At 37.5% G+C, this 18,771-nt stretch overlaps 1 protein-coding gene across 1 annotated transcript in view; it reads right to left on the bottom strand.

The window, feature by feature from the left end:
* Positions 1–1,229: 1,229 nt before the first annotated feature.
* The window catches only part of cfap20dc (CFAP20 domain containing), an 80,730-nt gene continuing 63,188 nt past the window's right edge, over positions 1,230–18,771 (bottom strand). Inside the window, exons 17-18 of the mRNA XM_066697920.1 lie at positions 12,146–12,240; positions 1,230–1,367 (exon numbers count right to left, since the gene is read on the bottom strand). Coding sequence (XP_066554017.1) covers positions 1,249–1,367; positions 12,146–12,240 — 214 coding nt within the window. The 3' untranslated portion in view covers positions 1,230–1,248. The remainder of the gene's footprint in view (positions 1,368–12,145; positions 12,241–18,771) is intronic.

The raw sequence follows: 18,771 nt of genomic DNA on the forward strand, positions 1-18,771 counted from the left end.
CATATATATATATATATATATATATATATATATATATATATATATATATATATATATATATATATATATGTGCCAAGCTGTCCATTTCAGATGAAACAACCTCCCCACTGGGAAATTATTGTTTGTGAAGTACACAACATTCCATTTCATTAAAACTCATTAGGTATACATACATGGCTGTGGCAGTAAATAATTAGTTTTGCTTTTGCTTTATGATGTTGAGAAGCCAGGAAATATGCTGCTCACTCTCTGTCATTGGCAGTGAAAAGAATGCCTTTATATTCTGCCTCTGGGACTAGTTCAAGTATTACTGGAGACCTACTTTTCCTCACCATGACAATTTAGCTCTTGAAATTAATTGCATCAAGAAGTAATACAGAATTACTGAATTATTAAGAAAATATATACAACCTAAGATGGACTAACAACTTAAAAAACAAATAAACAGTATACACTGATCAGCCATAACATTATGACCACCTGCCTAATATTGTGTAGGTCCACCTTTTGCCGCCAAAACAGCCCTGACCCGTCGAGGCATGGTATCTGTGCTGGTGCTGTGGTATCTGGCACCAAGACGTTAGCAGCACTTGCTTTCTGCCTAATATATCCCACCCACTTACAGGTGCCATGATAACAAGATTATCAGTGTTATTCACTTCACCTGTCAGTGGTCATAATGTTATGGCAGATCGGTGTATAATACAATGTGTTACTTCATTAATACTTGTCTCAGTGTTCAGTATGCATCAATTCAAATATCTATCGTTCCCTCTAAAGCAGTGACCCATCCAATTCTTATGGCATTCTTACTTCAACTAAGCTTTTAAACACAAGGCATTTAGTACAAAATCGAAGTGCAACATCGGATGCATGAATATTGAAGCTGTATCTATATACTTTTTCTTTGTCTTTTAATTGGTCTTCCAAAACATTAGGCAGATCTATGATCTATTTTAGAGAAATATAAATGCATTTTTTATGAATGTACTGATTTAACTGCAAGATTAATAACAATTTCCATAACACTTTTTTAGACATACAATTTAATTTAATTCTTTATATAAAAAAATAAACTAAAATCTACATATATATAGTAGACATGTGAGAAAAAATAAATGCATTCCATATACACAATTGAACACAATCTCTAAGTTATTTTCTATACATGTGTAAAAAATACAGATACTCATATACAAAAAATAGAATTCCAGTAACGGAAATTATTTGATGACATTTGTAAACGTATTATGCTAACTCATAGTATTTTCCTGTTTCCGGGTCAAAGTAACAGTTGAGACAAGGGTCGTACAACAAATTTAGGACTTCGTCATCATCGGTGTCTTCTGCAGCTGCAATCTCATTTCCTGAAACATAATACACAGATAAAGGTTAATGATGATTTTCATAGTTTATCTAGAATCCACTGTATCCATGAAACATTGAAACAAATACCTGCTCTGCAGTATGTATAGGTATAGATCTCTGTCTCAGTTTTTGTGATTGCTTGTTCTACTATCTTTCACTGGTGTACTCACAACAGTGCTTGCTGGCACCAGTAATGATTATATTATAATGCAACCCATATTGCAGCTTTTGCTATGTCAGCTTCACATTGGGAATTAAAGAGAATGAGAGAAAACAACATGAGTGGTCAAGACAAATCACCATTTAGAAAGCTGCAGATTTACCAAGTGCCTTGGCAGAGATGGCACATAGTTACACTGTTGTCTACCCTTCTCCAAGGATTGCTTTACAAATGAAGTGCAAAAGCAGTGGACGTAGTAAAGTTGTGTAAAGGCATTTAAAGACTCAAGACATTCTTTTGAATTCCCTTGGCTATGCTTTAGTCAGCTTTCAGTGAAACAGATTCAGAAAATATGTGCTATAAATTTCTGCCCCATTGACTTTTTGAATTAGATTGTACCTGGAGGGTTGGGGTGCCAACAATTTAAAGAGTCCCATGGATATAAAGCCAAAAATTGTGAATTGCTATTTTAAGTTACTCTGCTTACTGTGAAATGGTTTAGAAGACAATGCGATAACTAAAGCTGGCTCACATGAGCAGGAATAAAAGTTTTAATTTAAGCATTATGTTGCCAAGAAGCAGTGAAGATTTTTAGTGCATGTTTATAAAGTGCTGAACAAATATATACTAATAAAGACACACATGAAACTAATATATAAATAAGAATGTGTAATATGTTTTTTTTGTTTTTTGTTTTTTAAATATCCATAAGTGAATTCTGAAGCATAAGGGTTGAAATAACAAGTTTAATTAAGTGTGAATCATACAAAAAAACATGTGGGAGTAAAGGATGAGAAAGAAGAAGGGCCATTACAAACACACGCAAAGAGCTCCTGTGTTGTTAATAAGGATAAATACAGCATTGTAACTAGGGCACATTGAAATTAACGCATGAATTAGAATGACCTGGCTAACCTGCAATTCATTCAGAAAATGTCCATCTAGCTATTTCAATGAAACTGATCTGCAGAATAATGAAGTAATCAGCACTTCAGCTACTGGGTAATTACAAAATATCCCCTCATAATTAGGAAAATTATGGCAATTGTACTAATGATGTGTTGAAAGAGAAGAGCTCAAGGACAATAGACCAACACGGAATATAATAAAAACACAGCCAATGAAAGGCTTGTAATGAAACCCACATGATATGGCACCATGACATTCTACAAGGTTTGCTACCAAATTGACTGTATTTGACTTGTTTTACTGGCCATATATCAGCACCTGCTACCTCTTGGTATTTCGTGGACGATGTGCAAAGTATACAAGGTCACATGCCTGATTATAACACACTGTAAGGATCTTGTATATCTGATGGAGAAGTTCATTAAAAGCCCTACAGTTGTTGAATTAATAATTACATAAGGACAACAGGGACAAGATTCGCACAGCAGAGATGCTGAATACACAATGTGTTTAACTTGGAAGCTTTCCACTAAGTTGCGGAACATTGGACATGATCTGTTTTTCCTCCTTGTGTATGGACATTGTTTTTAACAACTTTTTTTAAACAAAGTAACAGCAACTGGATCCTGTAGCTTTTGTGTTTTTCTATAGTTGATCCTGTTTGACTGAGTTACTTTTCTTTTCCAAGTAATAAAATGCTTTCTGCATCTTTAAAATGCAGACTCCTCTGTCCCACTGTGGTTGTTCCTTACAGAAATATGAATGAGGTGAACATGTTAATGTTTGTATTATAGTGGTTGACAATAATAAGCACTGGTATAAGCCTCCATCTGCTGGTAATGGATTGAGCCAGGCAGTTCCTGCCAGTATGGCATATGGATCACAGCTGATGACATTTTAACATGGAATTTTAACTTGGAAGTTGATTGTTATATTACACATATGACAGCCTGTAAAATACTGGAAGCTTTACGATTCCTGAAATCAGCTGTGAAGAATATTGCACAGAAGTGCAAGACAGTGGGAAATGTGTAGCACTCGTAACAGGCAGGCCAAAAAGTATGGCTGTCTAGCCATGGCGCATAATGCAATATGTGTTAAAGCAGCTACAACGTGTGGATGAAAAGAGACAGCTATAGTGGGTGAGGAAAGTGTCCCTAGGCTTGAAGGAGACATTAAAGGGCCTCTGTACTCTCTACAGTTATATTCATAGGGATGGTTATAGGGGGGACATTTGCCCCCAATATTTAGTATGGATATGAAGAGGCCCCAAACCTCATCCATACATTAGGTTACCAAAGAGCACATAATGAGACCAGCTTCTACCGGTTTGTACCAGATGCATCTCTCTGCAGACACACAATACAAATTTAGTACAGAATGTATGTTCTAGTAAAACCACAAGGAGATGGGGAAGTGGGCACACAACCCCCTTTGCCTATCTAACCGTGTTAGATACGTGTGGAATATAAAGAACGAAATGGCCACATATGTCTCCATATTTGGGCATAAAATAGAAAACATTGTGTTTAAGCTTAATCAGGAAGATAGTGAGGATCTCATAAGATAGGGAGTTGTCTCCCCCTTATTGGTTCAAACTCACCCTGTCCAGAATATCGCAGTATGTATATAACATCATGTAAGTTCAATGATTTTAGGGAAATAAGGACAGAGACCTGCGTGTCTGTGTGTATTACTTTTCTCCAAGCAGCTTGAATAAAGACTCTGTTTGATTCAATCTACTCTACAGTCTGATTTCTGAAAGGAATTAAAAAGGGGATTCTTTAGTATATATACTTATTTATGCCTACCGATCATGAAAGGTGTTTGTTTTTCATCAACTTTTAAGCCACTTTTTTCTGGTATTTATTTATTTTAAAGATTTAGTATAAATAAACACAAATGTTGCACACTGTGATTGCAGTGTTAGAGTGCTGCCTAGGATATCAGATGGAAGTTATAACCAATTAACCTCCATAAAAGGTCTAAAATGTCTGAACTGAAACCATCTCCAAAATGTGATCATCTCAGGCAACCAAGTGTATCATTTTAATGGTGAATTGCCTTCCCCAACCTATTTTCTTTACAGTTGATCAGACACTGCTCTACAAGTTTATGAAGATGCTTTATCATCTTGTATATCTTACAGTGCAGATGATTTGACTTTTGACCCTGAAACTGAAACCTGGAACTTACCAAGTATCTCTGTAGGAGTGCATACATATGTACACATGATACAAAGCTCAAATATGTTAGTATTTTGTACTTCTTCCATAAGCACATTGAAGACCTGATTAGGTTTTTCCACAACACCTTTTTGCATTATACCCCAGTCCAGATTTGTGTATAATTCTTGCCTTCATGGTGAGATGGGAATGTGTTAATTGTAATTTCAGATTAAGAGAATCCAAAATACATGTTATCTAGCCCTCGTGTCTGGGCTTTGTGGCTCTCCCAGACGAAAATGATTGTCCTTTCATTGAAAAAGGCAATTATTTTATTGATTTGCAAGAACGAGAATATTCTCAATTATGAAGTCAAATAAAAGCCGGAGTTTAGCTGCATGAAGAATGGCTGCACACTGTGAAGCTCCAGTGAAAGCAGATTTCCCCTACTGATGAGCCGCGGATGGCTGCCGAGCCTCACTCCAGAGCTCCCCCCCGCAGATGGATGACAGCCTGTCTGCGCATCGATCTCACTGAAAAATGGCACCAAACACTTCCCGAGGGTTCGCTAGTCATTAGTTATTGTTATTGATAGGTATTGAATATTTTCACAAAACATGCATTTTTCTTATTGGATTTTCAATTAAATAAAGATAAAACTATTCAATCATTTCCCCCCCAGTTCATGTGAGTCTCTATACCACAAGAGCAATTAATTTCAAACTAGCTGTTTATATATTTATTATGCACCATTAGTTATTTATATGTACTCTGAGTTTGATATAGCAATAAAATGTATTTTAAATGTTATAATGATTGTTTCATCATTGAATTTAACATGTACATGAAACCCATGTAAGATTAATCTATTCAGCAAATTATTTTGTTATAATATATATATATATATATATATATATATATATATACACTCACCTAAAGGATTATTAGGAACACCATACTAATACTGTGTTTGACCCCCTTTCGCCTTCAGAACTGCCTTAATTCTACGTGGCATTGATTCAACAAGGTGCTGAAAGCATTCTTTAGAAATGTTGGCCCATATTGATAGGATAGCATCTTGCAGTTGATGGAGATTTGTGGGATGCACATCCAGGGCACGAAGCTCCCGTTCCACCACATCCCAAAGATGCTCTATTGGGTTGAGATCTGGTGACTGTGGGGGCCAGTTTAGTACAGTGAACTCATTGTCATGTTCAAGAAACCAATTTGAAATGATTCGACCTTTGTGACATGGTGCATTATCCTGCTGGAAGTAGCCATCAGAGGATGGGTACATGGTGGTCATAAAGGGATGGACATGGTCAGAAACAATGCTCAGGTAGGCCGTGGCATTTAAACGATACCCAATTGGCACTAAGGGGCCTAAAGTGTGCCAAGAAAACATCCCCCACACCATTACACCAACACCACCAGCCTGCACAGTGGTAACAAGGCATGATGGATCCATGTTCTCATTCTGTTTACGCCAAATTCTGACTCTACCATCTGAATGTCTCAACACAAATCGAGACTCATCAGACCAGGCAACATTTTTCCAGTCTTCAACTGTCCAATTTTGGTGAGCTTGTGCAAATTGTAGCCTCTTTTTCCTATTTGTAGTGGAGATGAGTGGTACCCGGTGGGGTCTTCTGCTGTTGTAGCCCATCCGCCTCAAGGTTGTACGTGTTGTGGCTTCACAAATGCTTTGCTGCATACCTCGGTTGTAACGAGTGGTTATTTCAGTCAAAGTTGCTCTTCTATCAGCTTGAATCAGTCGGCCCATTCTCCTCTGACCTATAGCATCAACAAGGCATTTTCGCCCACAGGACTGCCGCATACTGGATGTTTTTCCCTTTTCACACCATTCTTTGTAAACCCCTAGAAATGGTTGTGCATGAAAATCCCAGTAACTGAGCAGATTGTGAAATACTCAGACCGGCCCGTCTGGCACCAACAACCATGCCACGCTCAAAATTGCTTAAATCACCTTTCTTTCCCATTCAGACATTCAGTTTGGAGTTCAGGAGATTGTCTTGACCAGGACCACACCCCTAAATGCATTGAAGCAACTGCCATGTGATTGGTTGGTTAGATAATTGCATTAATGAGAAATTGAACAGGTGTTCCTAATAATCCTTTAGGTGAGTGTATATATATATATATATATATATATATATATATATATATATATATATATATATATATATACAGTGAGGGGAAAAAAGTATTTGATCCCCTGCTGATTTTGTACGTTTGCCCACTGACAAAGAAATGATCAGTCTATAATTTTAATGGTAGGTGTATTTTAACAGTGAGAGACAGAATAACAACAAAAAATCCAGAAAAACGCATTTCAAAAAAGTTATAAATTGATTTGCATGTTAATGAGGGAAATAAGTATTTGATCCCCTATCAATCAGCAAGATTTCTGGCTCCCAGGTGTCTTTTATACAGGTAATGAACTGAGATTAGGAGCACTCTCTTAAAGGGAGTGCTCCTAATCTCAGCTCGTTACCTATATAAAAGACACCTGTCCACAGAAGCAATCAATCAATCAGATTCCAAACTCTCCACCATGGCCAAGACCAAAGAGCTGTCCAAGGATGTCAGGGACAAGATTGTAGACCTACACAAGGCTGGAATGGGCTAAAAGACCATCGCCAAGCAGCTTGGTGAGAAGGTGACAACAGTTGGTGCGATTATTCGCAAATGGAAGAAACACAAAATAACTGTCAGTCTCCATCGATCTGGGGCTCCATGCAAGATCTCACCTCGTGGAGTTTCAATGATCATGAGAACGGTGAGGAATCAGCCCAGAACTACACGGGAGGATCTTGTTAATGATCTCAAGGCAGCTGGTACCATAGTCACCAAGAAAACAATTGGTAACACACTACGCCGTGAAGGAGTGAAATCCTGCAGCGCCCGCAAGGTCCCCCTGCTCAAGAAAGCACATGTACAGGCCCGTCTGAAGTTTGACAATGAACATCTGAATGATTCAGAGGAGAACTGGGTGAAAGTGTTGTGGTCAGATGAGACCAAAATCGAGCTCTTTGGCATCAACTCAAATCGCCGTGTTTGGAGGAGGAGGAATGACCCCAAGAACACCATCCCCACCGTCAAACATGGAGGTGGAAACATTATGCTTTGGGGGTGTTTTTCTGCTAAAGGGACAGGACAACTGCACCGCATCAAAGGGACGATGGACGGGGCCATGTACCGTCAAATCTTGGGTGAGAACCTCCTTCCCTCAGCCAGGGCATTGAAAATGGGTCGTGGATGGGTATTCCAGCATGACAATGACCCAAAACACACAGCCAAGGCAACAAAGGAGTGGCTCAAGAAGAAGCACATTAAGGTCCTGGAGTGGCCTAGCCAGTCTCCAAACCTTAATCTCATAGAAAATCTGTGGAGGGAGCTGAAGGTTCGAGTTGCCAAACGTCAGCCTCAAAACCTTAATGACTTGGAGAGGATCTGCAAAGAGGAGTGGGACGAAATCCCTCCTGAGATGTGTGCAAACCTGGTGGCCAACTACAAGAAACGTCTGACCTCTGTGATTGCCAACAAGGGTTTTACCACCAAGTACTAAGTCGAAGGGGTCAAATACTTATTTCCCTCATTAACATGCAAATCAATTTATAACTTTTTTGAAATGCGTTTTTCTGGATTATTTTGTTGTTTTTCTGTCTCTCACTGTTAAAATACACCTACCATTAAAATTATAGACTGATCATTTCTTTGTCAGTGGGCAGACGTACAAAATCAGCAGGGGATCAAATATTTTTTCCCTCACTGTATATACACACTATACTATAATATATACTATACAGTATTAGTTATATATATATATATATATACACACCGATCAGCCATAACATTATGACCAATTGCCTAATATTGTGTAGGTCCCACTTTTGCCACCAAAACAGCCCTGACCCGTCGAGGCATGGACTCCACTAGACCTCTGAAGGTGTGCTGTGGTATCTGGCACCAAGATGTTAGCAGCAGATCCTTAAAGTCCTGTAAGTTGCGAAGTGGGGCCTTCATGGATCAGACTTGTTTGTCCAGCACATCCCACAGATGCTCGATTGGATTGAGATCTGGGGAATTTGGAGGCCAAGTCAACACCTTGAACTCGTGATTCATCAGACCAGGCCACCTTCTTCTATTGCTCCGTATTCCAGTTCTGATGCTCACGTGCCCATTGTAGGCGCTTTCGGCAGTGGACAGGGGTCAGCATGGGCACCCTGACTGGTCTGCGGCTACGCAGCCCCAGACACAACAAACTGCGATGCACTGTGTGTTCTGACACCTTTCTATCAGAACCAGCATTCACTTTTTCAGCAATTTGAGCTACAGTAGCTCGTCTGTTGGATCGGACCACATGGGCAAGCCTTCGCTCCCCATGTGCATCAATGAGCCTTGGCAGCCCATGACCCTGATGCCGCTTTTCCTTCCTTGGACCACTTTTGATAGGTACTGACCACTGCAGACCGGGAACACCCCACAAAAGCTGCAGTTTTGGAGATGCTCTGACCATCACAATTTGGCCCTTGTCAAAGTCGCTCAGATCCTTACGCTTGCCCATTTTTCCTGCTTCTAACACATCAACTTTGAGGACAAAATGTTCACTTGCTGCCTAATATATCCCACCCACTGACAGGTGCCATGATAACGAGATTATCAGTGTTATTCACTTCACCTGTCAGTGGTCATAATGATATGGCTGATCAGTAATATATATATATATATATATATATATATATACACACACACACACACACATATATTGAAACATTAGCTCTGGGATACATGTACATGTGCAGCTAGTGACCATGGATACTCTATTTAGTTTGAATAGCACCTGAGTGTCCCTCTTCTTTCCCTGCTCATTAGCTAATACAGATGATCAACCGTACCTCCAGGGATGTGTAGTTAGTGCACCCCACTAAGGAAACTAAATAGCTGGATAATCAGGGATTTTTGTAAATTGATCCCTGAATATTTAAATGAGAACAGATGTTCAACTCTGTAAGCAAAAGCATGAGAGGTATAACACAAGAATGTGTATCATTTACAGTAGAGAAGTCTACTACAGTATATTGTAGCGCTTTATGGAAAACGGGAGTTCCCTTCTTAGGAGAGCTTTTTCATGTACCTCTTGTTTTCTATCCCCATCGCCTGTGCATACAAAGTTCATACAAAGTGAAGAAAACTCCCTTTTTGGGTTGTAAAATCAGTTAAAGTGAAATGCTAGGATTACTTTCAGAGCAAAGATAAATAAAGGGGGTTTACACACAACTTATGATGGCGGAGAAAAGCTCCAGTCTTTGATAAGGTTTTATACATTTGATTCATGTGTGGCACACTTGAGTACATAGCACACCTATTTTAAAAGAGTATATAAAGCACTGCTGGGATTGTTTTTTGTACTTTGTAGCTTCTAAAATGGTAAAATTAGTGCTTAAATATTTAAACATGTATATGTTCTCACGGGTTAAAAAACAAGACTCAAAAGCAAGTTGTTATTAATATGAGTGATGGGAAATAATGATATTATGAAACATAACATGAGATGTTTAAATGGCAGTCTACATATTAAACCATGCAAAATAGTTAACGCAAAGGCCGAGTACTTTAATAAGGAAAATTACACATCAGTACAAAAGCTAAAGACTTCAGATAGGCTCATAGCATTTAACAGCAACTTTCAATGTGAAAATGAGTGAGACTGACACCCAACAAGCAATGCTTCAGCATTTGGCAGTGTTACAAGAAGATGGCAAGACATTTGAATATCTGAGACAAAAAAACACATACTGATATATGCAGCAGCTAGACAAGACCCAAATGAATAAATAAAATACATGGAACCAAATGATTCAATTTCCTCAGGGTACATTGCATCATAGCTCCTCCAGTAATACTATTGACGTTCACCCTGAGGTTTTGGCTTGATGTGATAAGTGCTTTTTTAAAAGAAATATGTTCTCATGGGAATAAAACAATTAAGGATAAAATATACATTATCAGAAGTCTGACCTGCCTAATATTTTTAGATTTTTGAAAAAAAGGTATGGAAATTCAATCCCTTAAGACTGAACAGAGAGGTCGATATACAACCATCAGCACACTGGGACAACACAAAAAAATAATTATTTCCTGAAGAAAAGTTGTATGCATCTATGAGACAAATAAATGTAAATAAATAATTACAAGGCATTGCAAGCACATTATTGCTATTGCCAGGAAAAAAAGGGACATTGAGAGATTCAGGATATTATTGTTCCAGGCTAGACGTGTGTTTAAGCATCAGATTGAGAAGAATTTGGAAAAATAAGATATTGTAAGTTATTGGAAACAAAAACAAATTAAAGAAAATGGAGCTGGAAATGGCAAAGTCCTTAAAGTTGTAAAGCTGTTAAACCATATGTTTTACATAAAGCCTTAGGCATAGATGTGTCTTTTTAAAAAGTGTGGCTTTTTTTCTTCCAGAATTTGCAAATATTATGTATAATTCCTTTTGAATCCTACATATTGCACTAAAGATTTGATCACTGTATTGTACTTTACTCTTTATTTCATTCTATTTTGTGTAAATCATACATTATTCAATTATTGCTTTATAACTCGTTCAATTTACTATACTCTCTGGTACTATAAGGCAATACGATCTACATATTATTTAGCAGTAGATGGATATAGACGATTGTGAAGTTGGATACTGTTTCGTTTTTCCGGTAATGACTGATGCAAAGTCATTAATGATTTATAAACAAACAAGTCCAATACTTTCCCCTTAGCAATACTTAGTGTAAAAGCTTCAAATTAGTAAGAACCACAAATAGCTGTACTGTGACCTGCATATCCTTTACAGTTCTATACAAACTGACAGCTCTAACAATACAGTACTGAGCTGGACTGGGTAACTGGACCCTGAATCACAATTCAAAGGGCCCATATCCCTATTTTATGTATGCATGTATATGTGTATGCATGTATATATGTTTTGCCTAATTTAAACTTTTAAAATCCTACCCTGTCTCAAAGTTTCCCTTGGACTCATATGGTCACCCTATGTTAAAAACCTCTATGTGATTTATCTGTCATCTCTAGTGAGGCTACTGAATTGCTATAGTATGCATCTCTCATTCTGACACTGGGACTTCAATATCATACAGCCAACAGACATGCTTTGTGATGAAACCAAGAGAGAAGCAACCATTACTATTACACAATTGTAGTATTGTTGACTGATTCTATGTGAGTGTTCACAGTGAGACAGGTGAGGGGAAATTGCTGTGTGTACATTGTAAAGCTTCACTGATATTCTCATGACTTTAAACAACTTCCAGAGCCGGTAGCCAAATAAAATAAGTTGACAGGTGAGCATTTGGTATCTATGTTCGGCACTGTGGGTGATTAACAAAACTTTTGATGTTTTAGACCTTCCTTCTAGTGCCTGGATAGGGAACTGGCCTTTATGTAAATCAGCCTGCTTTGCTTATTTAACTCTAAAAATGTAATGCTTTTTAATCCATACCTTTGGAAATTTCCCTCTGGGTTTGGTTGACAGCTTGCTCTCTCATTTGTTGACTAGGTGGGATGATTGGAGGACTGAACACATTCAGCCAATCCCTGTATAGTACATTTAAAAAAATGATGTCATTGGAGATATAAAGATATTTTTTCGATTACAGCCATGTATTAAAAACAAAAACACAGATATGGTGCCTATAGAAAGGGGGGTGGGGGGGGGGGGTATTTCAGTTTTGTATTTTTTAATATATATATTGTTCTGTGGAGTATGATGTGTAGATAAGTGGTAAACATCCTAATTTAAATGCATGGCACTCTGAGGGGTGTAGACTTTATAGGCACATGTTCCTCTAGATACATTTAAATTGTTTTCCCTAAACACCTTTCCCATTACAAATTGTTTTTATCTGTATTTTAGAAAAAAAACAAAAACAAAACATTGCGTAGTCAACAGTACCCTTTTTATGTGATCATTCAAATAATAAACAGCATTCTTTCTAAAGCACACTTTTATTCAGAGAACTAAAGAAAAGATCCTAAATATAACTGCTGCCATGTTCTGCTTAGATTATGCTTTGCTGTTTGGCTTGGCTTTTCACAAATGATTTCAGGGTGACAACCATACACGCAGAAGTGATTCAATAACCTATAGCTGTGTTTTGCAGATAAGGTCAAGTTACATCTGTGTAAGGCTTAACAACTACACTGCTGGCTTTACTGAATGCAGATGGGAGAGATGATCAACACATCCAGACTTCTAAATGACTCCACTGAAGTAAATATCCCACTATATATATACAGTGGGATATTTACTTCAGTGGAGTCATTTAGAAGTCTGGATGTGTTGATCATCTCTCCCATCTGCATTCAGTAAAGCCAGATTTTTTTATATATATATATATATATATATATATATATATATATATATATATAAAAGGCAGCCAGTCCCATTTACAGAGGCCTCAGTATTGAGAAAAGACAAGGAGGGCACCAGCATAAATGAAGCATAAATAAATAAACAACTAAAAAGGAAACAGAATCCATGGACATTGACTTCGCTTTGGATCTGGATCCCGAACTCAGACTGGACGAGAACAATGCCCCTGGAAACCGACTTTGGCCTGAACACCTTACCTACCACCAAGACAACTGACACACTGGCCAAGACCGGAGCGAGGAGTTACCAAATAGGCGGGACTCAAAAACTTAACTACATCTATCCTGCCCCATTTCTTCACCCATTTACCACTCACCACCCCCACCAGACTACAATATATATTTAAATAAACAGTTGTATTCTTACACGGAAAAGTCACCTTCACAAATCCCACCTACCATGCTTTATGTATGTATCCAGTTTGCCTTTTGTTTTACCATGATAATGCAGTGCAGACTATACAGTGCTAATTTAGTCATCAGTTTTTAATTTAGTTGTAGTCCTAGTCAGTAGTTTTAATCACATTTTAGTCATGGTATTTAATTTTGTTATATTGACCTAAAACCTGCATACATTTAATTCAGTTTTAGTAATTGGAATATTAAACAAATTACGTTAATTTACTTTTTTAACTTTAGAATTAAGACAGTTCTAATTTGTTAACATTTAAATCCATAGAAATAATGGTGTGGCAACTTATTACTTAGCAAAACAATTTAAGCAACGAACAAATTAATAAAACAGATAAGGAATCTTAACTATTACTCAAAGAATACATAAGAATCATGGACTGACTTACATTGAAAGTAATTATTTTACCTCCAAAGCCTTCACATGTTTGTCTAAGACAACAAACACACAACACACAAATCTTACAATGGAATTTGACTGATTTCACTCCTCAGATGTCGTTTGAATTTGTTGTATTTTTTCCAGTCATACTGAAGCCACATTCGGTTTCATTTCCTGCAGTTAATATCAACAAATAGTTGTATTTGAAGTGCTGCCATACTGCAGATTTCTTATTCAAGTACTGAGTGAATGGTTACTCCCAATTTATGGAACTACAGTTGTATCGACCGTGCTCGTTTGGTGTCCATTAATAACTAAGTGGTCAAGGATCCTATCCAGTCTATTTTTAAATGTTCCCAAATTGTCTCTTCTACCACATCACTGGGGAGTTTGTTCAGATTGTGACACCTCTCTGTGTGAAGAAGTGTCTCCTGTTTTCTGTCTTGAATGCCTTGAAGCCCAATTTCCATTTGTGTCCCCGGGTGCGTGTGTCCCTGCTGATCTGGAAAAGCTGCTCTGGTTTGATGTGGTCATGATTTACTTTCAGAAGAGAGGTGTGCGCTGGACTTGAGACTGACAGGGAAGAGATCAGACACATTATATCGGAAGATCGTGTGCGATCACGATATTACAGTTTTATTAGCAGCATGAAATCCACATACAGAAACAATGACTGCTTACAGTTAATATCCCAGTGTATTGAAAACTTGGATTTCACAGGACTGGTGCAGTGCCATGACTAGATAACAATACACGAATGAAGGATATTAATCGGATCGTAGCAGCCGATGGTATTAATATTGTACGACAGCTGGCCGGTGTTCAGGCTGTGTTGTGAGACAATCAGTATGAAGGCGAACACGATTCAGTTAACGTGTCCATTTACAAGTTAAATTAATGAATAAATAAATACAGCAGATCTGGGTTTCCCTCTAAAACATTAAGGACTGGTTTAATAAATGCGTCCATAAACACCATGACTGAGACGCGCACTTTAGTTCAATTAAACCTGCTATATTGTAGCTGGATGATTAATGATGAAACGTGTGTATTGTGTTTCAACTGTAACTTGCCCTGGTTAAGGACGTCTGATAAGTACATTATAAATAATTCGTTCGCAGTAATTCGAAAATCTGACTAAAATTATCAAAACAAATTCTACGACGATGACTACATATTTTTGCATTTACGTATTTAGTTTGACTTAAACTCATAACTCACTGTCTGCACTTTTACCCCCTGCCTGTCTGTCATATAGCAGCACCTAAATAAATAAATATAATATAAAACAACCTGAGTAAAATTAAAGGCAAGGTATTCTACAAAGGCTCAGATAACTCCTATCTTCCTTAATTAATTGCAGTTACAAATCTGTAGTAAGAGTAATAAGTTAAGGGAGTCACGCTGTGCCGTTTAAAATACATATATACTAGCACAAATGACGATAATAATAATAATACATATTTGCTATTTAGTATTATTGTTGCGCATGGAAACGTACTATTATGAGGATGTGCTTGTCTGAATATAATGTTGTCTACACGTTCAGCTTTTCCTAATATCTCTGAACAGAAATATGTATTTATTACGCTGTTTACAATCATGTAAAGCACAAAGAATAAAACAGACACAAAGTCCTCTCTCGTCAGGCTGTGTCGCTCGCAGTGTTTCTGTCTGTTTTTAACACGAACACAAACCAAACCCACACTCGCTGCCCCTCCATCAGAGGGACGGACTGACAGCGGTCTGCATTCTGCTGAACTTTCCCCGCCCCTCCTTCACCAGCCGGGCTGGCGATCCCAGTTCAGTTCAGCCCATTGGAAGCTGCCTGGGATTGGGCACTGCTATATGACAGCCAGGCAGGGGGTAAAAGTGCAGACAATGAGTTATGAGTTTAAGTCAAACTAAAGACGTAAATGCAAAAATATGTAGTCATCATCGTAGAATTTGTTTTGATAATTTTTGTCAGATTTTCGTGAACTAAAATGAAAAACAGTTAGTTGACCAACATTTTCGTCATCAGTTTCGTCAACGAAATGAACACTGCTGCTATACATTTATTACAGAACTTAAGTCAGAATAAAATGATTTTCTACTGCTAGAGGACTTCATTGGTATGTATATATCAACCTATATAAAACTTTAAATTATAAATGCTCTTCAATGTGCCTAATGTTTGTTTCACTTATTTTTTATGGAGATGGTGTCTTTGATGTATCAAAGATATGTGATTATATAACCTTATGCAAATCTATTGTCAGTAGTTTAAAATGCACTGGGGAGAACCATTCAAGTAACATTGCAGATCTGCTTTTCCTTCAAGAGTGTAATGTTAAGCAGTGACAAACACAAACGAAGTGTCCCATAACTCCGTTGTGGTGCTATTTAATACATTTTTTCTGCTAGAAGCAAATTAGTACTCCTTCCTATTTTGGGCTGATATTGCCTTGCTATGGCCTACTCACACTGGAGGTGGCCGAGAGCAGGGGCTGGGAAATTGGGAAATTAAACAATCAAATTAACTGCTTACCTAAAGCAATAAGAGTGAAATGTAATAAATACCTCATATCCAGTGCATATTCAATTTTAACAGTTTAGCATCTTGGAAAGTCTCAATTCCTTACTTCTAATTCTTTGTACATTTTAGGTTTTGTCCTTCAGCATCCAAGGTAAATAAATATATATAAAACAACCTGAGTAAAAAAGGCAAGGTATTCTACAAAGGCTCAGATAACTCCTTTCTTCCTTAATTAAAGTCTATATTTTCAATCTCCAGGTCAAGGACAGTATAAGCTGCATTTTAATATAATTCAGGGTTTGTCATCAATCTTTCATTTCTATACACAGTGACATCTAATTGCATTATTGCATTATTATGCCCTTTTGGTATTTCATCATAATACAATCCACTATCTTCACAGCTTTATGCTCCTATAGTATTCAGAACCACAGGTAATGTTTGTATTGTATCAGTCCTCAAAATCAGGATGAAATAATTTGTATTCCCTTATATACATACAGACGGGTGACAAATTAAAGGAAAAACCAGAATAAATGAGTGGAGGAACATAACGAAAGCAGATGCCTCCAAACAGGTGTACTGCATAATACAATTAAGCAATTAACACCCTACCATGCTCTGTGGCATGTATACAAATGCTGAGAAGGCCCAGTTGACCTCGATTTTGGAACAAGATGGCAAGAGCAAAGGATCTAAGTGACTTTGAAAGAGGGGTCATTATTGTGGCATGAATGGCAGGAGCTTAAGTCACAATGATGCTCAGTTGGCTACTATTTCAATAGGAATAGTGACTAAAGTTACATCTGCATTTAGATCTATGGGAAAGACATCAGTAAATAGGGTTGGAAATTGTGGTCGAAAGCGCACATTCGATGACTGTGATGCTCGTGCATTACTGCGATATGTATGGAAAAACAGACTCTTTCCCAGGTAACTGAGAATGTCAATGCAGGACGTGATCAGACTGTGCGAGAACTACACAGAGAGGGATATTATAGTAGGGTTGCAGTGCATACACCCCTCATTACAAAGACAAATGCACATTTGAGAGTTCAGTGGTGCAATAACCATAGGCACTGGTCTACAGAGATGTGGAAAAAAGTGATATTGTGTTCCATCCCTCCAGTAGAGTCCAGAGACTCGTAGAATCTGTGCCAAGAGCACTGAAGCTGTTCTGGTGGCTCGTGGTGGCCCAAAACCTTACTGAGACACTTTATGTTGGTTTTTCCTTTAATTTGTCACCCGTCAGTATATATATATATATATATATATATATATATATATATATATATATATATATATATATAAATAATCTATCAAGCACAAAATACAATGCAGATTTTTTTAAATAATTAGGCAGGACTTGAATATATGTAACATTAAAACTCACACAATTGTGAGGAGATTCAAGTATAAAACATAATATATTTCAAACTAAAAAGATTTGAAAAGAAGTGTGCTACTAACCTTTTTGCTCTTTAGTTTCTCATTATAGTATATGCTATAGCGCCAAACCCCTTATGCTAACTGATCAATAAGCTGCTCATGAAGGGAGAAAATGGACAACAAATCCAGATTTCTGATGTTAACCTTTCTTGACATGTTTTTGGTGTTTGCCTCACTCCTCAAGGTCAAAATTCCTTTTAGATCTAATTTTTATCTTTAAGGTTAATATCCGAGCCAGAGAAACACTTTTGCACTCTCCTGCTGAGAGAGAGAATGGCATAGCTGCAAGCTTTCCTACAACTGGGAGCAACTGCAGCTGTTTTAGTCTAGCACTGCCTGATGCTTCAATACTAAGATTCAATGTTTCTGACTTTCAACTTTGTACTCTCAAAAGATCCCACAGTGAAACCAGCCTGGTTCACTTCTACCGACTTCCACATCCAGGTTCAACAGCTGCTAAGATACTAGAGTCTTTTATTTTATATAAAAAAATAACTAAAACTAAAAATAGATATAAAAAACCCCATCAATTAGCCATTGTCTTAAAATCATTTTGAGGGTTGTGAAATGCATGAAGAGCAACTGTACCATATTACCATATGACAGGAACACAACTATTCAGTGTGTCATCTATTTAATATAGCAGCACACGGGACACATTTGAGCACAGCCTCCAGGCAATGTTCAAAATTAATTTACCAATTGATAAATAAAGCAATGCAGTATTTTGTCAGATATCTGCCTGTCTCTCAATTGAAACTTTATGTAAAATGGACCAGAATGGCCTATTTCTTATATCCTTCGTCCTGTGGAAAATCATTATCACCTTTGTTGCCCTGCTCCTGCTCGGGCAATGTTCTTTTTTGTTACAGCTCACAAGGGACAAAGAAAGCTGAGGATTAAATACAAGCTATTTCAAGAACAGCATTTGATG

This window comes from Amia ocellicauda, chromosome 3, assembly GCF_036373705.1.
Source record: "Amia ocellicauda isolate fAmiCal2 chromosome 3, fAmiCal2.hap1, whole genome shotgun sequence".
In the NCBI taxonomy this organism is placed as follows: domain Eukaryota; kingdom Metazoa; phylum Chordata; class Actinopteri; order Amiiformes; family Amiidae; genus Amia; species Amia ocellicauda.